Here is a 26,410-nt window from a genome sequence, read left to right as displayed (position 1 = left end):
CCATCATCAGCCGCATTACAAACAGCTATGAGAGTTCATACCGGGAGGAAATCAACAATCCTGCAGAGTGGTGCACAGAGAACAAGCTACTGCTCAACGTCAGCAACACCAAGGAGCTGACACACCTGTCTACGTCAGTGGAGCTGAGGTGGAGCAGATGAACAGTTGTAGGTTCCTAGAAATTATCTGTCTTATCTTTGGCTCAAAAGAGTACAGAAAAAAGCTCTACTACCTAAGGAAGGATCCTGGTTAACTTTTACAGAGGAGCAATAGAAAGCATCCTGACTGGAAGCATCACAAACCAAACAAAGGACAGAAAGCCTCTACAGCGGGTGATTTAAACCGCCCAGAACATCACTGATACCCAACTCCAGAGCATCAGTGACATCGGTGAAGTGAGATGTCTGAACAGAGACACCCACCCCAGCCACAGTCTGCTCACCCTGAACTCATCCTCAACACCCAGTAGTCCTAAAATAGATAAAGCAGGACTCAAAAATGTATATTTTAAAAAAGGCATTAAACTTACCTTGTACCATAATCCCACCATGTGGTTATTATGACTTTTTATCTCATAATTATTATTTCTTAGCAGTTGCTACCTCTAGAATAGAGATATCATGTTATAGAGAGATTTTTTTAAATCTCATATTGAGTTTTTTTATCTCAGTATTATTATTATTTTTATCTCATAATTATTATTCCCATGGGAATATTTTTTAGCATCAAACTATATTATATTTATTTATTTATTTATTATTTATTTATTTATTTATTTATTTATTTAACAGGCGGAAATGGCCTTCCGCAGCTTGACGCACAGCGACAGATTTCAAAATAATTTCTGAAGCCATTTCACAAAATGTTCTCGACGCTCATTTGACCCCCTATCCGTCCTAATGTCAACACTATAAACCTGCAGCGTGTATTCGCGTTATTGTACGTTAATTGTTTCGTTTCAGAAGTGACTCCGAGTCCAGAAAGATTTCCCCGTGTCTTTTATTTTGAAGTCCGCGGACGCAGCCGTGCCGGAAGCGCGCTTCGTTGTTGTAGCTGGGCTCCGGCTGCTGGGGAGGAGGAAAGCCAGGCTGTGATGCCGCTGGATGATGGCTGCTTTCGGGATCCTAAGTTACGAACACCGGCCATTAAAGCGGCCCAGACTCGGCCCTCCGGACGTCTATCCTCAAGATCCAAAGCAGAAAGAGGTGAGATGTTACGATGTGCAATGTGAAAAAAGTAGAAATAATGTTTTGTAGGACAAAAAAAAAAAAAAAAAAATTCAGCCAAGAAGCTGTGCAAGCTAACAGCAGCTAGCCTGTTTAGCCGAGCCCTCAAGACGGTTCGGGCCTAGCAATAACAATGAGCAGCACCTACTTGTCAGTTTGTTAGCCAGCTCCGCCAGATTAGTTGGAAAACAACCCGGTTCGTTTCATACCAGAGTTTGCTCGGCTAGCTCGTCGGCTAGCGGATGCTATCCAGTTTGATATAAACTACAAGCAGTATTTAGCTTTGTGATGGGAAACAATATTCGTTGGCTCTGTTTTTTTTTTTCGTTTTTTTTGGATTGTGCGTGGCTGGTAATTGTTTGTTAGCTTAATGTTTTGGTCCAGCGAGAAGACGTTAGCTTAACCTACACAAGCTAACCTTCGTGACCTGAGAGCTGAAATTAAAGCTAAATTATCTGAGCCTCGGTTGTGAGATTGGAGTTTGGCCTAGCTTGTTAGTGCTGTTGGCTCCTGATCTATTATTAACCTGAGATAATCTATTGATCTAGATGGGAAACTAGTATTCTGTCAACGCTGCTGCAGATATCTCTAACAATTACCCTAATGTTTTATTGTAGTTATCTCCATTTTTATGGTGTCAGCAGCCACATTTAGCATGTATCCTGGCTTTCCCAAACTACTGCTAGCTCGTCTGGGATCATAAATTACACTGTAAGCTAATTTCCTTTTGTTTCAGGATGAGCTGACTGCACTGAACGTGAAGCAAGGGTTCAATAACCAACCAGCTGTTTCTGGGGATGAACATGGCAGTGCTAAAAATGTCAACTTCAACCCTTCAAAGGTGAGGACTCTAACCTGCACTGCATGGGGCTTTTTTGCAATTATGTGTGAGTGGTTTTAATTGATTTCGTCCTGTTTCCGTCACAGATCAGCTCAAACTTCAGCAGCATCATCGCAGAGAAGCTGCGCTACAACACGTTCCCGGACACAGGGAAACGTAAGCCACAGGTCAACCAGAAGGACAATTTCTGGCTCGTCACAGCGAGGTCACAGAGCTCCATCAATAATTGGTTCACGGATTTAGCCGGGACTAAACCTCTGACACAGCTGGCTAAAAAGGTAAGACCCCGGTGTGAGTTTTCCAAAGCCTTCGTTACTACAAGTTGGTTTAACTGGTATTATCACTACTGGAGAAACAAAGAGTAATCTATTTAAGGTGCCACAGTGGCCTCTCCCTCGCCCTCTCCCTCTACAATGTGCTTTAATTGGCTGGTTAATCAGTGTAATTGTATTACTGTCCCCTGGCTTTTTTTTTGTTTGATTGTCTTCATCTTTTGATTTCCACTGTCTTCATTTGGAAAGAATTGGTGTGAATTTTTAAGCTGTCGCAAAACCCCCAAATTTTTCACCCATGTCCACAACAAAGGAAATGGAAATTGTTACAAATGCAAATGAAAATCTTTTCATTTTTTGTGTCACGAGGTTATTAACCTGCTGTCAGAGTAATAGTTATGAGTTTTAAAAATTTAAACTTAGAATTTGAATGACCTGATATCAACTCGTTTAATCCTGAGATCGAGCTTTACAGACGTGCCGTTTTTTTTATGCGGGTATGAAATGAACACCCTCAAAGCGCCAAATATGTAGGAACTACATCTGTCTTTACCTTTCTCATTCTTTCACTTTAGCATTTTTTATAATTAAAGCCTAAAATCATAACAGTACCCCATTCATTTCAGCATGGGAAGATTGTAACCACAAATCTCTGAAACCATTTAGCTCAGTTCTTATTGTAAACATCTATATTTTTAATAATGCACCAGGTTAGAGGGTTTCTTGTACAAATAAAAGCATTAGTTCTCTCAAAATCTCTTTTATTTTCAAGCATATTTGGCATGTAACTGAAATATTTCTAACCCACTCGATATAGAATCGGATCAAACCGGGAATTTGTCAATCGATTGTGGAAATCCTGAAGGTTAGCGTGTTGAATTGACAGCAAAATGCTGGCATGCTACCAAACCAACTGTTGCTACCTTAACTCTAAAATGCTACGTGCTATCCTGCTAAGATTACTAGGATGAGCTCAGACAAAGTACACCTGAGGGTGACAAAGTACATCTTAGCCAAGTCTGAAAGTGTAGTGCCGAGCTGGACAGGTCTGTCTGAGATACCTTAATCACTCGTAATGACCAGACTCTGCCTTTTTGTTCACGTTGGTAATAATTATCTAAAACAACAAAGCTGTTTCTCCATTTTCATCCAAGAAATGACTTTATTTTCCTACGCCAGGGTTTACATGGGCGAGGGAAATCCTTGAAAATGCTTGACTTTTAAGGTGGTATTCTCAAGGTTTAAATAGTGTTTGGATTTTGGATAAAGTGCTTGAAAATGTTGCTTTTGCATTGCTTTCATCATGATAACTTTATATCGGCTCAGCCCAGTTATAAACGATGCCAGGCCTACTTACAGACAGGTGACATATTTTGAAACACTTCTTTGTGTTTTCCTTTATTATCACCCTTCTGTACAATAAAATCTGACTTAATATGATGACGTGAAATAATCGGTTTGAGTGCATATATGTTTATAGATATGTGATTTACCTGACATGTAAGTTGCTGGAAAATCTTGAGTAGGAAAGATGTAGGAACCCTGTAACGTGAAATAGCCATAGTGCTGCTCTATACTTACTGTGTTTTTAAAGCTGATATTACCTGATGCTCACAGAATGAAAATATCAGTTCGTGTTTATATTAATTAGCTAGCATCAGCCTTCGATAAGCTTCACTTATTGTGGTCTTGCACGACTCGAATGACTTTCGCCGCCTCGACAGAATTAGCTAACAGATTAGTTGCGGAGGATCCTGATGTTTATATCACCTCCGGGAGAAATTTATGTGTCATTTCCGTGAAAGCCAAGAAGAGAACAAACGTCAGTCCTGGGAATGGTCATGGTGATAAAACAGTCCCCAAACTGTGCAGAACACTCCTGGATAATTCAATTCAACATGACAAACACAAGAACAAATCAGAAAGGGTAAGTAATGCAGCGTTTTTTATCTCCTTGTTAAGAAAACCCTATTGATGCGTCTGTGCAAATCAAGCGTATTGTTTGTCTTGTTTGGCTGTATTGAACCAAAAAGCAATGATTGTCGCTGTTTATAGATCATTTGTAGAGACGTTTCTTGTTCGCTTGCGTCAGATGATTTCATCGGTAAGTGCTCTTACAAGTTGCAGCAAATAGGTCTCGACATTTTAATTCATCAGGCTAAATTAAAGGTCAGCTTTCCATTCCAGTGCCCTTTATCATTTACAGTTCCATTGCGGGTCGCTGTGGGATTTCTTTGACTTCTTTACTGCTTGCCTTGGTGCATACATATTTAATTGTTTTCTCGCTATAATGAACAATGTTTTCTTACTTTGTTTTATCACTTTTCCAGAAGTAAGCCAGTTCCAGGTTTCTCTTCATCCGGACCACAGAAGAAGTAACACCAGGAAAACATGGCAGATGTGTTTAAAATGCATTTAAAAAGCGAAACAGGCAGTGTTGTAAAGGAAATGTCATCCAGCTAAAACATCTATTCTGAAGCCTGTATATGTAGCATGTGCAACCAATGTATATGTGTTATCCAGTGGATGTTATTTAGCATTTTGACTGTCTTTTAGCATACTTAAATCCTTTCTGAACTCATCTATTCAACTATTGATTGTCAAAACATTTTTAATAAATCACTTTTTGCTCTGCTCTTCTTTCTTTATTCTTGCCATTTGTGGAGTTTTAAGAAATATTCTTGGACTGTTCATCGTTTCGCTCGACATTACTGACGACGTACATGAAATGTCCTTGTCACAGGTTCCTATCTTCAGCAAAAAGGAGGAGGTTTTTGGATACTTGGCCAAGTACTCAGTCCCTGTCATGCGCTCAGCATGGATGATAAAGATGACCTGTGCGTATCACGCAGCCATCACAGAAACTAAAGTCAAGAAGAGGCATGTGATTGATCCTTGTATAGGTAAGGAAATCATGTTATTATAAATCGGTAAAGCTTTTTGGTTTTAGATCTGTTCTGAGTCATGTTTTGTAATTAAAAATGAATGCCTTCTTCTTTTGGATTAGAAGGGATTTCCTGGAGAAATCCTGCTCTGCCTTCATTCAGTCTGTTCCTTTAAGATGCATTTTTGTGTTTGTGTCTGTAGAATGGACTCAGATTATTACTAAGTACCTGTGGGAGCAGCTTCAGAAGGTGGCCGAGTATTACAGACAGTTTCCCAGTCAAGGCTGCAGCTCCCCCCTCCCAGCTACTCCTGCTGATGTGGAGACGGCCATGAAGCAGTGGGAATACAACGAGAAGCTCGCCATGTTCATGTTCCAGGTCAGCTCACTCTCTAAAGTCTGCTGCCAAACAGAGTTGCTTTCATATTGCAGTATAATACTTTATTTGTCCTCCAGATACACGGTACAAATACAGACATGTCGATGTGCCTTGTCAACATTTACAGGGTTCCCACATGTCAATGAAATGTGAATTTGAGGGGAAAAACTCGAGGCCTTGAAAGTTTCAGCCATTTATAGTAGTAGAGAAATTGAATTTTTTGATATTTTTAATTTTTTTGTGTGTGAGCTTCTGTAAAGCTTACTGGTTCTCATTATAAAATTCTGAGTGTTGTTGCAGTAATTGACCTTGGTCTGTATCTCAAACAAGGCTGCGTTGGGTCCTTGAATTTGGGGGAATTAGGCCTTGAATGTCCTTGAGAAGCCCTTGAGTTTAATATGAACCCTGATTCAGTTTTAACCAGATGTGTGAAGTATCGCAGGGATTACTGAGAGTTGTAACAGACTCGGTGTCCTTCAGACAAATACTGAACAACAAATGACAGCAAAGTAATAAGATTATTTTTCTCTGTGATAATAATTATGATAGCTACACTACATTTGGGGAATTAGGGTTCGTACGTGTTCTGGAAATCCGTGGAAATGTGGTGTTTTCAATGTTGGTTTTTGGATTATATGCTTGAAACTTGCTTGTTTTTCTGTCATTTGTCGCCCTTCTGTAAAGTGCTATCACAGAACTTAATTTTGGTTGTTTTTAGCACAACAACATCTGATTTAATGTGATAAAGTGTAATTATCTTTTTGAGTGTGTATGTTGATATAAGAAATGCTTTAAAAGAGCTTGAATTTGACTATGTTAAAGGTGTAGGAAGCCTGGGAAAGTAGTTTTAGGAAAGGAATGAGTAATTAATTAGTTTTTCTGATTAAGTTCGCCAACACTTTTCATACCTGATTCCTTGAAGCGAAGCTGCATATTTCAACAAATTAATTTACTCTGTCTCCACATTAAACACTGTAATTACTGTGTTCATGAGCTTGATATTAACTCGTGTCTGGTTTGTTTGGTCAGGATGGGATGCTAGACAGACACGAGTTCCTGACGTGGGTGCTGGAGTGTTTTGAGAAGGTTCGACCTGGTGAAGATGAGCTTCTCAGACTTCTCCTGCCGCTTTTACTACAGGTAAATCCTCGAAACATGCAATGATGCTTAACATTCATGTGTTTGTGACGCACACTAGCTGCTTGCAGATATGATGTGCTTCTACAGCTGTCAACAGTTTATCATGAGCCTGTCGCATATCTTCATCCGCAGCACTTAAGTGGTGTTGACCTCTGCTGACGGAGGCCCATCGGGGCCCGCAGCCACTCATTTTGTTTCTATTTCCAAAGCTGACTGATGTTGATGGACGCTGAGTGCTGTGGGCTAATGCTGTGAATCTCTCCTCCGTCCTTCAGTACTCAGGGGAATTTGTACAGTCGGCTTACTTGTCACGGAGGCTGGCTTACTTCTGCACACGGCGCCTCAACCTGTTGCTAAGCGACGGGAGCCTGGGCCCCGGCACAGGAGGGCATCCGGCCCATGGCATCTTGGCGCAGCAAGGTAACGCCCTGCCCCCGACTCCAACGTCGCAGCCGGCAGGAGGGAACCAGCCACAGACACCGTTCACCGACTTCTACATCTGCCCTCAGCACAGGCCTCTGGTGTTCGGGCTCAGCTGCATGTTACAGGTGTTCTGCTCATTTTGACTGACGTATACATGAGGCATTTTTGTTAATGCGTTGCTAGATTATCAGATTTTGAAAATGAAAAGCAAGACTAAAAATTCTTCACTTACTAATTCTTCTGTTTTTCTTTCCTCTTGTTATTTATATCTTGCCAAATCAGAGCATAGTTTTGTGCTGTCCGAGTGCTCTGGTGTGGCATTACTCTCTGACAGACAGCAGAAATAAAACCGGTTCACCTCTGGACCTCCTGCCCATCGCCCCGTCCAGCTTACCAATGCCCGGAGGAAATACTGCCTTCACACAGCAGGTACCTCCATCAATGTTGATACAGTTGAGCGTGAAAGTTTATTCTCTTCCTCGCAAACTGTATTTTTTTTATTTGAAAAAGCAGTAAAGGTATTATGTAGGAGTTGATGTAGTAATACTAGTTTACTTATCTAAATGGTGTCGCCCAGCAGCTTTTAAACTCCTCCTCTTCGAGTCTTAATCTCAACATTACAAAAATGTTAGGATATAGTTTTCCATGTTCTTTTATTGTGATGGATTTCTCATTCAATTGATTTTATTTGGGGTGTCAGGATCATGTTTCCCCACCATGTCCTTCTCCACAGGTCCGTACAAAGCTGAGAGAAATCGAGGAGCAAGTGAAGGAGCGAGGCCAGGCGGTGGAGTTCAGGTGGTCGTTCGATAAGTGTCAGGAGACCACAGCAGGTCAGAAAGCTGTTCACAGCTCACGCAGGATTGTTGTGAGGTCAATAAGGTCGGTGTTTGAGACGATTTCTGTGATCTTTTGCCAGGGTTCACCATAGGGAGGGTTCTTCACACCCTGGAGGTTTTGGACAACCACAGCTTTGAGAAGTCTGACTTTAACAACTCACTGGATTCGCTGTACAACCGAATATTTGGGTCAGGCCAGAGTAAAGATGGCCATGAGGTAAGGATTGATTGAAGAAGATATTACACGGCAGCATCATAGGATCAAAAACATTTGTTTTAAATCACTTGGGACTTAAAGGTTGGGATTTTAATGCTGGTACCATGTGATTAGTAATCACCAGATTATAAAATATGCTTAGGGCTTCTATTTTTAGCTGTATTGTCTCATAACGCATGTTTCTGTCCAGATGTCACCAGATGATGACGCGGTGGTGACCTTGCTTTGTGAATGGGCAGTGTGCTGTAAGCGTTCTGGCAGACACAGGGCCATGGTGGTGGCCAAGCTGCTGGAAAAGAGACAGGCTGAAATAGAAGCGGAGGTAAGAGACACGCCGGCCTCTGTGAGTGAATGTGACATGTTTCTGTCTCAGCTCCAACTTAACTGTTGTAGAAATGTCTCCAAAAGAATAAAGAATATAATGTGTACGAGCCACACATGTAGTTTTCGTACATATTCGTGTGCTGTGTTTGTATGTGCACACTGCATCAACACTTAGGCGGTGTCACTATGGGTATGTGCTCCGTGATTACAAGTAATTGCACTCCCCTGTTTACTTTACTTGATGTCTGATGATCATGAGGTAGGATAAGATCGGAAGGGAAGTTTCCTTTTGACCACGATTTGGACGTCTTTTCTTTGACGCAAAGAAACACAAGTGGAAGCTGCTGTGCGGCGCTGTGATATAGAAAATAAAATGACATAACATTAAACATGGCAATAACATTAAAAATGTTCTGACTGCATAATTCATATTCTGTGGTGTCTTTTGTGGCATCTAAAACCAAATAATCGCATCAAATAGGGAAAGTTTGCAAATAAGTTTTTCTTCATTTAGCACTCAAAGACTGTTTGCTGTGTGTTGTGTGTCTGGTCTGTGTGCCTGCAGAGGTGTGGTGAGTCGGAGGTAGTGGATGAGAAGGGCTCTGTGTCATCCGGCTCCCTCTCAGCTGCCACACTGCCAGTCTTTCAGGATGTGTTGCTACAGTTCCTCGACACTCAGGCCCCCACACTGAGTGAGTCTCTCTCCGTTTTTTCTCCACATTACCCGCGGCTGTGGTTCTCAAATAACTCAAACTTGATATGATATTGAAGATACTTTATATCCTTTTGTCTTTGCCTCTTATTTCATTACCCAGTGTGTATTTATTCTAACTGATTTGGCACGAGAACCCTCTCATTAAATTATTCAAATCCTCTCTCCACCTCTGCAGCGGAGCCTGGGAATGAAAGCGAGCGGGTGGAGTTCTCCAACCTGGTCCTGCTCTTCTGCGAGCTCATCCGTCACGACGTCTTTTCCCACAACATCTACATGTGCACGCTGATTTCCCGCGGTGACCTAGCTTCTGACTCCCACCTGCCGCGCCCGCGCTCCCCCAGTGACGAGCCATCCGATGAATCAGAGCGCAAGGAGCAGGAGGCAGGCGGCAGCGGCAAGAACGAGGCACGTCGGAGGCATCTGTTGTTGGTGTTGTGGAGTGTGATGAGTCATTTGTGCAGCAGTACAAAGTAACAGCGTGGTTTAAAGAGTGACATGGGGTTACTGTTTGTTCAACAGGATACCGGCCTGTCGGAGTCGATGGAAATTGATCAAAACTCCAGTGCTAATTTTGACGAGGTACACACACACATTACCGTTTATATTTCCTTTCATTATTCAGGCAAAGATTTTGTTCTGAATCAATTCTAATCTCCATGATACCATGCACTGTGGCTTTTCTGAAAATTTGGGATTCCTCATTTATCTTTGCATGAAATCAATTCAAGTCTCCTTTTTGCCCTGCAGATGTTCTCTCCTCCGATGCACTGTGAGTCCAAAGGGAGCCCCTCTCCCGAGAAGCCCGCCGCAGAGCAAGACAGCAAGGCCAGCTGTAAGGACAAGGGCATGGACCCTGCCTTCCCTCAGCTGTACGAGCAACCTCGCCACATTCAGTATGCCACTCACTTCCCCATTCCTCAGGTAAGAGTACTCACTGCTCGGCACAAAATTACACTTCTAGGTTGTTATTATTCTGTCAGTGTTTCCTTACATTCTAGCCATGTTGTTCAGTCATCTGTCTCGCATGCTCCTGACAGAACAGATGTACTTACATTTTAATCAATACACAGACGGCATAACGGCTCGTGTTTCACACTTAGTATATGTGCATCACCACCCCCTGAGGGTATTTTTATGCCTAAAGACTGTTTTCTTCTGCTTTGCGCACGTGACTGCAGTCCTGAGTGACACCAATGTGCAGATGTCTGACACTTGATACTGTGTCTGAACATGTCTTTCTTTATACATATAAACAGCATGCCAAACAGTTACCTAGCTACAGCCTCTCCGTAGTGAGGATTTGCTGCTTTCATTAATCATTGAAGTGATGGAGTTAGCCATTTAGTTAGTGACCTCAACCCGGGCTCACTTAAGTGGGACAGACCTTTTCAAAAACAAAATGTTTTTAAAAAAGCACAACATTTAATATTTGCTACAGTCACTTACTACACACCGTAACTTTGTCCTTTTGATATCGAAAATGGTATCAAATATTGACATTTTTCAAGGTATTGAAACCGAGTTATCAGTTCCAATGTTGTGACTTTGTGTTTATGATCAGTAGCATTTCTGTGAAATCGAACCAAATTATGTCGGGTGGCTTAAAGCTCACAACTATAGCTATGTTACGTCTTCTGTAACATCTGTCATTTTATTCTCTTATCCTTTGTGTATTTTCTAAAATGTCTCCTCTTGTACTTTGACTTTTGTTAAATGTACTCCTCAATCCTTGTCACATCTGTCTGGCCCAAATTCATTTTTTGTGTCTTTTGTCTTGCTTTGCTCTGAAGGTTATCATCCAGTTTATGACGGTCTTTTTTGTCATCTGCTTTTAGGAGGAGAGTGCCAGCCATGAGTGCAACCAGCGGTTAGTGGTTCTGTACGGTGTGGGCAAACTGAGGGATGAGGCGCGACACACCATCAAAAAAATCACCAAAGACATCTTGAAGGTGCTCAACCGCAAAAGCACAGCAGAAACAGGTGAGCGTACCTCAATTTTATCAGCTTTTGACTGATAGCTTAATGTCCCGCATTTCCCATTTACTTATGTTTTACATTACCTGAGCTGGAGGGGGGGCAGTTTGTCTGGCAGCAAAGTGCTTTTTGAGATGACGTCTCAGTTTCATTTCACCTACTTTTCATGTTTAAAGATGACTGTCAAGTCGGTGAAACCACTTTAATGTTTTGATATGTGTCGCCCAATTTATTGGCTGGATTTTTTTCCCTGCATTTCTCTGCGGAAAAATCCATGTCTGTCACATGAAAGAGAAACACAGGAGCTTTATCATGCCGGGATGTTTGTAAAACATCGTTCATGTGCAGGCTGATGGCTCAGTTTCTCACTGTGGCCGTTCCAGCTGTTATCATCTTAATATCTCTTTCTCTTGAGATACATTTCATGTGTATTCCCTTTTTTCTGCTCTTCTTAAGAGAACAAGCTTCTTCTCTCTCCCCGAGGGGGTTTGCATCGCTCCATCTTCTTTGCACCCAATTTCTATGCTAATAGCGCTCATCTGTTCACAGCCACTTTATCTCTCATACAAGTGACCTTATTAAGGCGAGGTAAGCCTTTCAAAGTCATAATCACATATTGTGTCACCTTATCACATCCCCGTGAGCTGCTGATGACCTTCAACTCAAAATTTTCTGTCACTCTTAAGTGAAAAGTACCATTTTCCTTTTCTTTAAAGTGCCCTTAGAGCAGAGTCTTTTGCACTGAAGCTTCAAATCGAAGGACGCTGGAAATACGAGAACAGACCACTGGCTTAACTCGATTTCACGGCTGGCCTGTTCTGCAGACTGGAAAAAGTACCACTGACCAGTTATGAGTTGCTGCTCCCGCTCTTTTTTTTCTTTTTTCTCACCTCTCTTTCCCACAAACGCAGGAGGAGAGGAAGGACAGAAGAGGAAGCGGAGTAAGCCGGAAGCCTTTCCCACTGCAGAAGATATCTTCTCCAAATTCCAGCACCTCTCCCACTTTGACCAGCACCAAGTCACCTCCCAGGTCAGACCAGGAAACACATTCCTTCATGTCCTCGTGTGTCTGATGTTTCTGTGTATGTATGAATCAGTTGATGATGTGGGGAGGGTTTGTTAATGTTAATGTGTTAGCAGCCAAAAACAAAAAGACCTCCCAAGGTGACTCATTTGAATGTAAATGTAATTTGAATGTATTTTGATTTCTCTTGTGAGATGGCTTAATTCAATTTAAATGCATAATGCACTCAGGTGACTGTCACTTAAAAACAACAGCAGAACATAATGTATTTAGATTTCTCCTGGCAAAGGTTGTAATGGAGAAATTAGTTGGTCCCGATATTATAATAATAGATTATAAAATATGATCAAACAAATTGCCCTGCTTTGTTATCTAATAGTCAGCACATACGATCAACTTTCCTCTAACATCTTGGTTGTGTTGGGCCCTATATTTATTTTAAAGGACTAGTTGGTCAATTTGGGAAAACTAGCTTTTTCACATTCAAGCGTCGAGTGAGGTGAGAAGGATGACACCACTCGTATATCTGTTTTTTAAAATATGAAGCTACGCCTAGGAGATCACTGGTTTACCTTTAGCTTAGCATAAAGACTTGAAACGGGGAGACTGTTAGCCTGGTTCTGTCCAAAGGTGTCTTTCTGCTCGCAGTCAAGAAATAATCTGGCAAACAAACCCTGTAAAACCAAATCCTTTTGTTTGAACACAAGCAGGATGATAACTTTGTGAAGGGGGTGAGGTTTCGAGAAACATCCTGGAGTCGTGTTGTCATTGTTATGTTGCTAAGCAACCAGTGGAGACTCCGTTAAGTCACTGTTGCTGGTCAAGAAATAGTGGATGGTAGGTTTTTACTTTTTGAAGGAGCCAGGCTTGACTGGAAAGTCTTAATGCTAAGCTAAGCTAACGAGAGTGGTCTATTTTTTTTCTTCCAGCTAGCAGCAAGAACGTGAAAGTGAGCGAAAGTGTCTTTCCCAAAATGAAAAACTGTTTCTTTAACGTGATGACATAACGTTTAGTGATCACCATTGACCGTTATTCTGGATACGAGTGCTGCCACCTTGCACTGGTGATGTCATTTAGAGCCAGAGTGTGCAGTAGTCATTGGGCAGTGGAGCCATAGTGTAAAGCCCTCGCCCCGTCAATCATGATGTTTCACCGAATAACTAATTAAAACCAAACCTATCAGGAAAATGAACATTTGAACATAAATCAGCTTGATGAGAACGTGATGATGAAAACCATCTTTGGAACAAAATGTATATTTGACGTGGGATTTTTGTTTGGCCCATTTTCCATCTGTTATCATGAAGTGGGCAGGGTTTATGACCTTTACTGCAGCCAGCCACCCGAGGGTGATCGAGATGTTTTGGCTTCACTTTTGGAGAGCTGTCAAGTCGTCCATCTGTATGTAGAGTCAATGGTGACAACTGAAGCCACGGAAACTATAATTTGATTTGTATTCCACACGCACTTTAATTTCAGGTCTCTGGTAAACAACAAAGTTCCAGCAGCTGGCAAAATATTTTGGCATTGCTTGAATGTTTCTGCTTATCTTAAATTGTAAATGGACTTTTTATCCTATTGCTGCGTTGCAGCTCAGTGTCACAAGTGAGGCTGTAAGTATTGTTGTTTTTGCCTGTTAATCACATCTGATGTTTTGTTTGTGTGCAGGTGTCCAGAAACGTGATGGAACAGATCACCAGCTTTGCCTTAGGGATGTCTTATCACCTGCCTCTCGTCCAGCACATTCAGTTCATCTTTGACCTCATGGAGTACTCCCTCAACATTAGTGGCCTCATAGACTTTGCTATTCAGGTAAGGGTCGACATCATCAGCCATGTCATTCAACATGAATACATCCAGATGCGTCTGTTTTTATTCATCACAATCCACTGACTGTGTGTGTTTTTGTAGCTTCTGAATGAGTTGAGTCTGGTGGAAGCCGAGCTGCTGCTGAAGTCGTCCAGCCTCGTGGGCAGCTACACCACCAGCCTGTGTCTGTGTATCGTAGCTGTGCTGAGGAGGTACCACTCCTGCCTCATTCTCAATCCTGAGCAGACGGCGTACGTTTTTGACGGGTACGTATCTTCCAGTCTTTGATGTTTGGCAGAAGGATTCAAATCTCTCCTGCTGTTTCCTAAGCGTTGCCTGGATTTTAATTGGTGACCCAAATTTTGACTGATATGGTTTTGTTTTATAGTCAAAACAAAGATTTAATTCAAACCCTAAAGGGATGTTTGCAAGATAAATTAATTAAAGTAGTAAAAGGGATTTAAGGGCAAGTTAAATAGTTGTCTGTGGGTGGCTCTCTTTGAGCCTCGTTCTACTGTCTTTAACGAGGGTTTTTAGTGTCACAGAAATGCTGACAGGGCACTTAAATGCTGACCGCAGTGCTAACAGCAGTTGTTGTGAATCTTGTAATTGAAGAATTTCTGCTGATTCTTCTGTTGCACTGGTCAAAAGTAATTTCCAATTAAAGTATAAGCTGAATTAAATTAGTGCTAAGCTAAGTCAGCTGGTTTCTAGTTGTATCTCCGTACTTGGCGTCTTCTCATCCAACACTTTACTTTTAAACTATGTTGCCAAATCATGTGTGTAAATGTTTTCTCAGGTTGCGCATCGTGGTGAAATCAGGTGTGAACCCAGCGGACTGTTCGTCTGCCGAGCGATGCATCTTGGCCTACCTGTATGACCTCTACACCTCCTGCAGTCACCTCAAGAACAAGTTTGGCGAGATTTTCAGGTAGAATCAAATCGTCAGCTATTTGAAAATATATTTTTTATTATATAGAGCTCTGCATCAGCGCCTTTTTTGTCTAATCCCTGCAAGATAAATGTCTTCTGTAAATGTGAAAGATAGTGAATGGCACTAAAAGATGATTTATATTCATTGTTCATCTACACAAAGTTAGGATTTTTGCATTCCCAGCACCCTTTAATTTGCTTTTATCAATCAGGAAAAATGAGCAGTTGTTGACGGTAAATCAGCCGTCACCAAATGTTATTTTGTCGCCTGTGTTTCACTTGTAATTTGTATGTAATGTATGTAATTTATGGTTGTTTGTTTGTAGCTGTCAGTACTGACATAACCCCTCATTATTCTCCTTCTCCCACTTGTGTTCTTTCTCAGTGAGTTCTGCTCAAAAGTGAAAAACTCCATCTACTGCAATATCGACCCGTCGGACTCCAACATGCTCTGGGATCCTGTGTTCATGATGGAGGCCATCGCCAACCCCTCGGCCCACAACTTCAACCACTCCATGGTGGGCACGATCCTCAACGACAGCCCGGCCAACCGCTACAGCTTCGTCTGTAATGTGCTCATGGATGTGTGTGTGGATCACAGAGACCCTGAGAGGTGTGTTACTTCTGTCATGATTGCCTGTGCACATGCCTCAGACGACTACAGTTTTCAGGCTGTTGTTTCATCTCATGTGAATGTGCTTCCAGGGTGAACGATATTGGGATCCTGTGTGCGGAGCTGACGGCTTATTGTCGCTCCCTGAGTGCCGAGTGGCTCGGCATCCTCAAGGCTCTCTGCTGCTCCTCTAACAACGGCAACTGTGGCTTCAATGATCTGCTGTGTAACGTAGATGTGCGTTGGAGTTTCATAACTTTTTAAAATGTATAGTTTGGTAAATTCTGGTTGAAGAATATCAGTTCTCATTTTCCATAATAATGTTTTTACCTTTTACTATCTGTCTTTTATTAAATTCCAGTATAATGCCATTATAATATTTCATACTTCTCTGATTATCATAGCTTTTCTCCTCTCACAGTGTGAATTATAAAGACGATCTCTTGTACTCATCCTTCAGGTGAGCGATTTGTCCTTCCATGATTCCCTGGCAACCTTCGTAGCCATTCTCATCGCTAGACAGTGCCTGCTCCTAGAAGACCTGGTTCGCTGTGTGGCCATTCCTTCCCTCCTCAACGCAGGTAAGGATTGTTTCATCTCAATGTACATCTCAAAATATGTATTTCCAAACCAGTGCAAAATGAGGAAGGGTTTTCAGATCATGCTCCATTAAACCGGTGGTTTCATTACTTTTAGCTATTTCAGCCGTGTATCCCCAACTTTTAGCTTTGTCACCGTTTTCCCCAAACATATTAGTTAACCATTTAAACCACGAATCCATCACTTTAAGATAATTATTAAGACTTTGCTGCTGGTTTGTGAACTACTGTTCCCACACTCTCAGTCTGGAGCTACGAAGATGAATCAGTTATTTGTCACTGTTAAATGAATCTCCAACTATTTTTATCATCAGCTATTTGGGTTGGAGTATCTCTTTGTGAAAAAAAAGTCAAAATTCACTGATCCTAGCTCTTCATGTGAATATTTTTTGATTTCTTTACTCCTCTGTGATAGTAAACTGAATATATTTGGGTTGTGGACAAAACAAAACATTTGAGGACTTCATCATGGGCTTTGGGAAACACTGATAGCCTGATTTTCACCATTTTCTGACATTTTATCGATTAATCTAGAAAATAATCGACTCGATTAATGGGGCACTATGTAGTTTTGGAGAAGAAATTCAAACTCAGAATTGTTATATTTACAATATTAATGAGGTAATAATCAAAGTGAGAAACATTTACTTTTCCCATAACTCAATAAAGAAGCTGTTCCCAGAACACTGTTTGAAGCTAGAAACGTGGCAGGGTCCGCCAAATATAAACAAAGTAAAACAGTATGAAGTTGTTCTTTGAAACTCAGAGCTCACACGTCCTCCTCGTCCTTAACGACTCTGTGAGGACACTCCCACAGAGAGTTTAAAAGCCTGCGACTCCCCTCCAGTTAGTTAGAGCTGAAGAAACCTCTTGGATGAGAAGTGAAACGTCTTCAAGAAACTGAAACACGTCCAGTTGCCTACGATACAGCACTTAGATTTACCGTGACCTGGATGACTGAGAACCTTCATCAACAGTATGCAATTGTGTTGTCCTTTAATGTCAGTTTGTTTATTCAGTCATGAAAACAAAGACAGTTTGTGTATTTAATTTGTTCAGGCATAAAAAGTCACTGAAGATCTTTCTCCTCTCATTAAAATTTCCTCCCCAAAACTAGTTTAAAAGTTTAATCATCAGTGAAAATAAGCTTTGGTTGCTTCCCAATCTGAATCATCTCAAACATTTGGTGTACAGCAGACTCAATATGTGGATATATCCCAGTATCTCTGGGGAAACATGTACTCTTGGCTGGGAATCAGTGCTTTAAACTATCCTTTAAACTTTCCACTTACACGAACACTTTGTTTCAAACATCTTCCATCCTCTGTATATATAATCTCGCAGCCATTAGATGGTGAGCAGTACATTGCAGCTTGACTCGCAGAGAAGAACGCTGTATAATGCATTTCTTCTATCAGAGAGGAGAGTACACGCAGCTTATTTGATCTGGGTCCACGAAGCCTCAGTGTGCTTTGTGCACCGGCCAGAGAAGTGCCTCCCTCTCTCCACTGCTAATCTTTTTCCTCTCAGCTTGGAGACAAAACCTCATTCAGCCCTGCTGTTTGGTTGGGTTTGGCTCATGTTATAACGCTACTACACATGCCAAATGCCAGCAGCTCCTGCTTGTGGCAAATGCTTTGTTCTCACTGCCTCTTTTCACAACAACAGCTCTGTGAAAATTCCACTTCATCCGTACTGAGGAGAAGTCTATGTAGGACAAGTTTTAAATTTAGACGTGTGACTTTGATGCCGGTTATGTAGCCTATCAAAATAAAATGTGAACCTCAGTTATGTGGCATGGAGAAACTCAACTCTAACCAATACTTCTGTGTCTGAACTGACCTTCAGCCTGCAGCGAGCAAGACTCTGAGCCAGGAGCCCGACTCACCTGCAGGATTCTGTTGCATCTTTTCAAGACACCACAGCGCAACCCTGTCCCCCAAGATGGTGTGAAGTCAGGTACTCAACGCAACAAGGAAACTTTTTTCTCAGCTGCTTTTTGACTTTTTGTCTCATACTTTGACTCTCTTTGACTTTGCAGATAAATCCTCAGTTGGTATCCGGTCGTCTTGTGATCGCCACCTTCTTGCTGCGTCTCAGAACAGCATAGTTGTTGGAGCAGTATTTGCTGTCCTCAAAGCTGTCTTTATGCTGGGTAAGAGTTTAGTTTAAGGTCAGACTATGTCATATAAAAATGTATTTTAAAAGATGATGATTGATTGAGGATAACTGCAGATTAACATACTGTAAAATACTGGATCATGATGTCACTGTTAGATTTTAACGGCTTGCTTTACTGGTTTCTGTGTTTTAGGTGATGCAGAGCTCAGAGGTTCAGGACTGTCGCACCCTGCAGGCCTGGACGACATATCTGAGGGCCGCAACGTCTCCATAGAAACTGCCAGCTTGGATGTGTATGCAAAATACGTTCTGAAGACGATCTGCCAGCAGGTGAGGACGAGTTGAAATGGGGTGAATGATACGAAAGAGAAGAAATTGACAACCACAGCTCACTCAGTCAGTGTGAAATGAAAGCTACCGAGATGACTATCTGATGTGTCTGAAACAAATAGCTTCCTGCTGCGTCTAACTATGCATGCATGATTGCTTGTGTTCAGTGTTATCAGCACTGCTGTCTTTTCTGACTGAAAGCTTTCGTTGGCACGCACATAAACAATTAATGTTCAGTTTTTGCTCATGTAAGCTCTCCTGCTGTTCTGTGTGACTTGTAAATGCAGACGCATTAAAAGTGTGAATGAGATCATTTTCTGCACCAGATGTCACTTATGCCACATAGATATGATGTCCAGAGAGAGAGCTGGCAGTCGCTCTGTAGACCGGACATGCTCTGAATCCACAAGAGACTCCAAACACATTTTCTACCCAGCAAGGCCTTGGCCGTTCTGTTCCTAGCCCCTTTGCCCTGTTTTCATCACCATACAGCCAGCTTCAGTCAAGCTTGTTTCGCATGACTCATGAGTTTATGAATCTTGCACTTAAGCTTGAGGATCAGTGAAGTTGTTGAGCTGTGTCACGTTTTCTCACTCTGCCACTTTTTCCTTCTTTCCCCTCTCGTTCTGTCTTGCAGGAATGGGTTGGAGAGCGCTGCCTGAAGTCTCTGTCCGAGGACAGCAGCGCGCTGCAGGACCCGGTGCTGGTAAACATTCAGGCCCAACGACTACTACAGCTAATTTGCTATCCACATCGCCAGCTGGACAGTGACGATGGTGACAACCCTCAGAGGCAGCGCATCAAACGCATCCTCCAGGTCGAGCATACACAGAAACTTGCCTCGTGTTCTTTCTCTTTGTTTGTGCCAGAGAATCATCTGTTTTTAAGTGAATGAAGACTTTTAAGGTCAGATAGTATCCAGCATGAGTAGGTTTTTAGAAAAAGCACCGAATCCTTGACGTCTCTGATTCTTCTCTTGATTAAAAACGTCCACAGTTGACTTTCTTGAATCAGAGCGGTGGGGTTTTGCTGCCCTCTCCTGGCTGAATCAGCCACAACAGTATTATAAACTGTGCATACTCATAACTGGCTTCTTACAAGAAAAAGGAAGGATGTGTATGACTAACAATATTCTTGTCTTCTTTATAGAACATGGATCAGTGGACGATGAGACAGTCGTCCCTGGAGCTGCAGCTGATGATCAAACAGAGCACAAACAATGTAAGTGTTTGTCTTCAGTTTTTTTTAAGAACAAAATATGACTGTGTAGTCTTAATAATCTGAATATCCCTTATTTACTTTCCAACAGGAGCTCTACTCGCTCTTGGAGAACATAGCCAAGGCCACCATCGAGGTGTTTCAGAAATCAGCTGAGATGAACTCCAGTAACCCCTCAGGGAACGGAGCAGCGGCCCAAGGAGGTGCCGCGTCCAACAACAACAGCACCACCAGCAAGATGAAGCCAATTTTAAGGTGTGTATCTTTTCTTTCTCATTCTTACGCTCACAGTTTTCTTGGCTTTTAGAAAGTCATTGCATTATTGTCAAGGTCATCCCCGAACTCATACCACTTGGTTGGAGGTGTATGAATTGAAACTTAGTCTGAAAATTCTCATTTCTTCGGAGTTAAATGCTCTATGGCCTCATTTAAAAAAATTTTATCCTTTTGTTTTTTTGGTTTATACTTAAATCTAATATTCTTTGTCTGCAGCTCATCAGAGCGGTCAGGTGTGTGGCTGGTGGCTCCGTTGATAGCCAAGCTGCCCACCACAGTTCAGGGCCATGTACTGAAGGCAGCAGGAGAAGAGCTGGAGAAGGGACAGCACCTGGGCTCCTCCTCACGTAAGGAGAGGGACAGGCAGAAACAGAAAAGGTATGTGGCAAATATCTATTTCTTCTGTACTGGAATAAATCAGATTTAATTTGGTAGTCCTGCAAGGTGAAAACTGAACGGCAGAGTTGATTTTGTCCCACCCTCACTGGCTGTGCGAGCTGCAAAAACAAAATTAGTTATTAATTAAATTTGCTTTCTTTCACTCCTCAGTATGTCTCTGCTGAGCCAGCAGCCGTTCTTGTCTTTGGTGCTGACCTGCTTGAAGGGACAGGATGAACAGAGGGAAGGCCTTCTCACCTCCCTCTACAGCCAAGTGCAGCAGATTGTCACGAACTGGAGAGAAGATCAGTACCAGGACGACTGCAAAGCAAAGCAAATGATGCACGAGGCTCTGAAACTACGACTGAATCTTGTAAGAACGTCTTGATCACTAAAATGAGTTGTGCAAGCTAACTTAAACATGTTATGAGGAGACTAAGTATTATTCTTCTTCTTCTTCTGAAAAGGTGGGTGGCATGTTCGACACGGTGCAGCGCAGCACCCAGCAGACCACTGAGTGGGCCGTACTACTCCTTGACATCATCAGCAGCGGCACAGTTGACATGCAGTCCAATAAGTGAGTGTTGACTAAAGAGAAAACATTATTGCTTATTTCTAAGCACAAATTATTTTGCCGGTATCAGTCGCGTAACCTGCCTGAGCTCTTATGTTTGCTTCTCTCCAACAGTGAGCTCTTCACAACAGTGTTGGACATGTTGAGTGTGCTGATTAATGGCACACTGGCTGCTGACATGTCCAGTATCTCTCAGGGCAGCATGGAGGAGAATAAGAGAGCCTATATGAACCTGGTCAAGAAGCTCAGGGTAAGAACGGCACATTTTTCTCACCCATAGCCAGATGAGTTGAGTCTGGAGATGTGCTCTTGGTTTAAAGATGACCTGTTGACATTTTGATTAATTTGCTCATGTAGAAATGAGGCAAAAGCATCACGTGGTCCTTAGAAAAAGATGCTTTTCATTAACATTTTCGTAACCGCTCCTCTTCACAATGTATTTACTTTTACAGAAAGAGCTCGGAGATCGGCAGTCGGAGAGTTTGGAAAAAGTTCGCCAGCTTCTGCCCCTACCCAAGCAGACCCGAGATGTGATAACCTGTGAACCTCAGGGCTCTCTAATAGACACAAAGGGCAACAAGATCGCTGGCTTTGAGAAGGAGGTACGTGGTTTCTCACAAGATAACGTGACGTGACATCATAGCTCATACATAAAATGGAGAGGTTTTCAACAAGTTATCATTGTACTTCAATATGCGTACAAGTAATTGAGTGGCAGAAAGATAATGCAGCTTAAAAGGAAAGGTATTAAATTACAGGACAATCATTGATTGATTGATCATTTTTAAATTGTTGTCCAAATAACCAGTTATTGAGTTAAATAAGACTTCTGGCTCTCTGCCATCAGGGTCTCCAAGTATCGACCAAACAAAAGATTTCTCCCTGGGACGTCTTTGAGGGTCTCAAACACTCCGCCCCTCTCTCCTGGGGCTGGTTCGGTACGGTGCGCGTGGACCGCAAAGTCACCAAATTCGAGGAGCAGCAGCGTTTCCTGCTCTACCACACCCACCTGAAGCCCAAACCTCGTAGCTATTACCTGGAGCCGCTCCCCCTGCCCCCTGAGGAGGAGGAGCCTCTGACGCCCGTCTCCCAGGAACCAGAGAAGAAGATGATGGAGGCCGTGAAGCCAGAGAAGACTGTGCCTGCTGTGGCCACCGACTCGAGCAAGAAGAAATCCAACAAGAAGAAGAAAGCTCCGACCGCCAAGACAGAGGTCAGAATTTACTGACGGGTTTTTATGTTTGTTTCCTGGATGTAAGTCGCTACGATCGGCGTTACAAAGTAAATTTTAAATTTTTGCCCTTTTTTCTCAGCAGGACTATGTGAACCGTACACCAGGCGGCGGGGGCTATGGGCCTAGCATGCCACCTGAACTGATGCAGAACCACCCATATAACAGGCTACAATACGGCCAGCAGACCATGGGCATGTACACACAGAACCAGCCTCTACCTCCAGGTCAGTTCATGGCACATTCTCTCATCATTATCACTTTCTTCAATAGCTACAGTATGAAGCACCTTTTTAGCACGCAAGAACTGTCTAGGATTATGATTTACCAATTTGTTTTTCCACAGGAGGTCCAGGTTTAGAACCTCCTTACAGACCTGCTCGCAACCCACAGATGAACAAAATGATGCCGACTCGACCCAGCTACCCAACAATGATGCCCGGCATGCAGGGAGGCTTGCCCAGCATGATCGGACTGGACAAGCAATACCCAATGGGTTACAAGCCCCAGCCCATGCCACAGGGTCAGATACTGCGGCAGCAGCTACAGGTCAGACTGGTGAGTCAGTCTTGACAGGTCAAGCTACTCCAGAATAAGCAGGATTAGGATAGTTGATTCTCTGTCTGATTGCTACTTACATTCAGTTTTAAGGTCTAAGAAGAGAATGATCTGGTTGTTTTTCAGTGAAACATTGCTCAAATCGGCACTAAGAGTTCTGTTTTACTGCAAGTTTAGACGGAGGGCGTTAAATCTTTGCTGTTTGATCACTTGTTGCTTCTTTTTTCAGAATCAGAGCATGATAGGGCAGCAGATTAGACCAATAACACCCAACCAACCTTACTCTTCAATGCAGACATCTCAGGTAAGTCTGTTTTTTTAGTAAATACATTTCACACCTCTGTTTTTAGAATACAAGTCATCTGGCACCTTTATTTATACACTAATGCTGAAGAGTTTTTAAAGCGTTGTTTACATGTTCAAACAGCATCATATATTTTTCTAAATGTAATGCAACCTGTTCTTTTTTTACATAAATAAACCTGACTTAAGCACTTGAAATAAATCATTTATTGGTCTTCTTCTCAGTCTTGGTTTAATTATCAATCTTGTCTCATGTCTCATTGTTCAGAACATATCTCAGGGCTATACCTCGTACGGATCACACATGGGGATGCAGCCGCATCCATCCCAGGGTGGTGGTATAGTTCCTTCCTCCTATGGGAACCAAAACTTCCAGGGCACCCATCCTGGAGCCAACCCGGCTGTGGTGGATCCTCTTAGGCAAATGCAGCAGAGGCCCAGTGGTTACGTTCACCAGCAGGCTCCAGGCTATGCACACAACATGCAGAACGCACAGAGGTTCGTATTGTGTTGCAAGGAAGGCTTTTGCTTTGTTTGCTGCTAAGGTTGACATTGTGCTTTCTCTTTATCGTAATTACATTGTTACTTGCCCTCATACTTTTTCTTCCTGCCCTGGACACCTCAGGTTTGCCCATCAGCCCCTCCAGCAAAATCCCATCATGCACGGTCTCAGTCACATGGCAGGAGGCCAGGGCGTCCATCCAGGCTTGAGGCCCAATCAGATGCTGGCAGAGCAACAGCAGCAGCAACAGCAGCAGCAACAAGCAGCACAGCAACAGCAGCAGTACCTCAGACAACAACAAGCACTCAGAGTACGTCACTGCATGACACTGCATGATTTTATCAATTTACATTTAGCATATAAATGTCCAGCAAACAGGAAGATGATTTCATGAAATCACTTCGATTCTTAGCAGTGACAGCTTTAAACGCTAGCAGGGAAAAAAAGAGGAGTTAATAGGCCACAAGTCTGAACCTCAAACATAATTTTCTTCCTGTTTTCTTTACAGCAGCAACAGGCCCAACAAGTTCAACAGCAGCAACAACAACAACAGCAGCAGCAGCAGCAGCAGCAGCAGCAGCAGCAGCAACAGCAACAACAGCAACAACAGGTCCAGCCCCAGCAAGTTCCTCCTCAACAGCAAGTCCCGCAGCAGCAGCAGCAGCAACAGCAGCAGCAACAGCAGCAGCAGCAGCAGCAGGTGTCGGCAGTGCAACCACCAGGCCAGGCGCAGAACCAGGGCCTGGGCATGCAGCCACTACCCCCACAGCAACCAATGGTAGGTCCAATCAAGTCTACATCAGTCCAGTGTTAGTAAGATAATCATGTAAGGAGACGTGCGTTCACTGTCTTGTGTAAGTAAGCGTTTTTAGTCGTATTGTCCATCACAGAAAGTACCTTTCTGCCATTGTGCAGCCCTGGAAGCTTCCTCTAGGTGCATTCAAGAAAAGCTCAATCCATGATTGTTGACCTGGGGGGATTACTAGCTCAAATGTCTAAATGGGCATTATTGGCTGCCTAAAATTTCAGGAATCAATCTAAAAACTTGGAATGCACAACATATGAACCTTTGGAACTGCTATGATAACAACCTGCAACTTTCTGTTTTAGTTCCCACGACAGGGAATGCAGCAGACTCAACAGCAGCAGCAGACTGCAGCTCTGGTCAGACAGCTGCAACAGCAACTTTCAAGTGAGTCTGAAACTTAGAAACATTTTTTTTCCCCTTTTTTCATGCGTGTTGTTTCCATCCAACAGATTTCATGTGTCTAATGAAACTTTGCCTCTCTTTTCAGATACACAACCAGGACAGGGCACCAATTCATATTACTGATCATGCTTGTTCATAGTAGTGTGCAGAGAATAGGCTGTGATTATGTGTGGAGGCCCCGCTCTGCACATGAGTGTGTCCAGTCAGGATGGTGTTAGGAGGGATCAACTGTTCAAGGCACAAAGGACCACCAGACAGATGAGATCTCGACCACTGACCACACCAACGATCAGAGAAGACATCTTGATTTCAGTCGTGTAATTATGGATTATCAAAGGAGGGATCATGTCTGAAGTAAACAGATAATGGTTAATAATGGAAAAATCTATGTAAAAAAGTACCAGAAATTATAAGAATAATGCAATTTTTTTATTTTATTTCAATTTGTACAATTTTTTCAGTTTCGTGTATTTCTCATTAAAAATTCATGTCAGTTTTTATGTCTTGTACTTGTGTTGGCTGCCTGTATACTGTATTTAAAAAACTGTCAATGAAGTCTTTAATGACAAAGAGGGAATCAAAGAATTTGTTCTATGAAATGAGGTGACTGTCATGCAAAAAAAAAAATCCCTAAGGTCAGTTTTAAGTGACATGGTCAGAGTCACCTGATGCTAAATTATTGTTCAGGGATGCCCAAACTTGACACCTATTGTGTTGTTAAAAATGGTACTATGATCTCAAGTTCCTTTTAAATGAATGACTTCCTGCACAAAGTGTCACTTTGACCACCGTATGAGAAGTAATTAATAATTAGGGTTTGTGCGTATTTACGGAGCAGCTGTATCCCACAAAAATTAAAATAACATGAACATTTTCATAATTTTTTCATAAATTGTTTGGTGGACCAAACTGAACCTCATGGTTGACCAAATTCGGCCCGTGGGTCCAACTTTGGGCAGTCTTGTTATTGTCACTCACACACTTAACATTAGAGTAAAAACATACAAAGTTGTACAGAAAACAGCACACAAAAGCATACGACTATGCTTATCAAATAAAAGAAAGTCATGAAGGACATAAGATTATTAAAATCAGTGTGTGCAGACCTGAGCGTCTTTCAACAGACTTTCTAAGTTGGGTTTTCAAAGTGCTGATGGGGCTGCAGCGCCTCATGTCTTCAGGCAGGGTGTTACACTGTTAATGAGACAGCTGACTGGCCAAATGCAGCACGGCAAAATGGTATGACAGCCTCTCATGTAGAGAATATTCTGGAGGATTTAATATAATTTCCTCAGTATGCATTGAATTTATTTCATAAAATCAATAGATATGACTGAGTAGTGAGTCAGCCTGTACAGCACGAGGACACTGAAACTGAAGCAGCCATATGATGTCAGCCATGATTGGTCTTATTATTAAACCTGTGATTCTTCTACTGTGATATGTCAAGATGTCTTATATGAAAAAGGCCTATTGGTAATTGGATGTCCTTTACAG

The 26,410-nt window shown here is 42.3% G+C and overlaps 1 protein-coding gene across 5 annotated transcripts; it reads left to right on the top strand.

The window, feature by feature from the left end:
- The first annotated feature begins 1,103 nt into the window (after positions 1-1,103).
- On the top strand, positions 1,104-25,413 carry med12 (mediator complex subunit 12). 5 transcript variants are annotated; one of them, XM_073486858.1, is made up of 43 exons: positions 1,104-1,205; positions 1,963-2,067; positions 2,154-2,345; positions 5,083-5,242; positions 5,427-5,602; positions 6,632-6,742; positions 7,018-7,290; positions 7,448-7,594; positions 7,899-7,998; positions 8,085-8,221; positions 8,412-8,543; positions 9,111-9,237; positions 9,436-9,665; positions 9,780-9,839; positions 10,008-10,181; positions 11,096-11,240; positions 12,146-12,264; positions 13,927-14,070; positions 14,170-14,333; positions 14,867-14,998; positions 15,386-15,613; positions 15,706-15,850; positions 16,074-16,194; positions 18,061-18,171; positions 18,254-18,367; positions 18,527-18,663; positions 19,301-19,480; positions 19,813-19,884; positions 19,973-20,136; positions 20,374-20,535; positions 20,707-20,908; positions 21,003-21,112; positions 21,224-21,359; positions 21,562-21,711; positions 21,957-22,322; positions 22,426-22,567; positions 22,687-22,898; positions 23,128-23,202; positions 23,470-23,699; positions 23,827-24,013; positions 24,215-24,481; positions 24,814-24,895; positions 24,999-25,413. In XM_073486858.1, the coding sequence occupies exons 1-43, from the start codon at positions 1,104-1,106 to the stop codon at positions 25,034-25,036; spliced, it is 6,561 nt and encodes a 2,186-aa protein (XP_073342959.1). In that variant the 3' UTR covers positions 25,037-25,413. The 5 variants fall into 5 exon arrangements, with proteins under 5 accessions (XP_073342959.1, XP_073342956.1, XP_073342958.1 ...); XM_073486855.1 differs by having other exon boundaries at positions 24,212-24,481; XM_073486857.1 differs by having other exon boundaries at positions 22,423-22,567; positions 22,687-22,889; positions 24,212-24,481.
- Positions 25,414-26,410: the final 997 nt, after the last annotated feature.

Source organism: Pagrus major, chromosome 18 (assembly GCF_040436345.1).
Source record: "Pagrus major chromosome 18, Pma_NU_1.0".
Taxonomy (NCBI): domain Eukaryota; kingdom Metazoa; phylum Chordata; class Actinopteri; order Spariformes; family Sparidae; genus Pagrus; species Pagrus major.
Note: the sequence above shows the minus strand (reverse complement) of the source record. Positions and strands in the feature narration are given on the sequence as shown.

Excerpts from the sequence above, each read along its gene's own strand:
- med12 (XM_073486854.1), top strand. The coding sequence starts at position 1,104 with ATGATGGCTGCTTTCGGGATCCTAAGTTACGAACACCGGCCATTAAAG. Across the intron at positions 22,899-23,127 it reads AGCAGCTACAGGTCAGACTG|AATCAGAGCATGATAGGGCA; the intron begins GTGAGTCAGTCT and ends TTCTTTTTTCAG. Across the intron at positions 24,014-24,211 it reads GACAACAACAAGCACTCAGA|CAGCAACAGGCCCAACAAGT; the intron begins GTACGTCACTGC and ends TTTTCTTTACAG.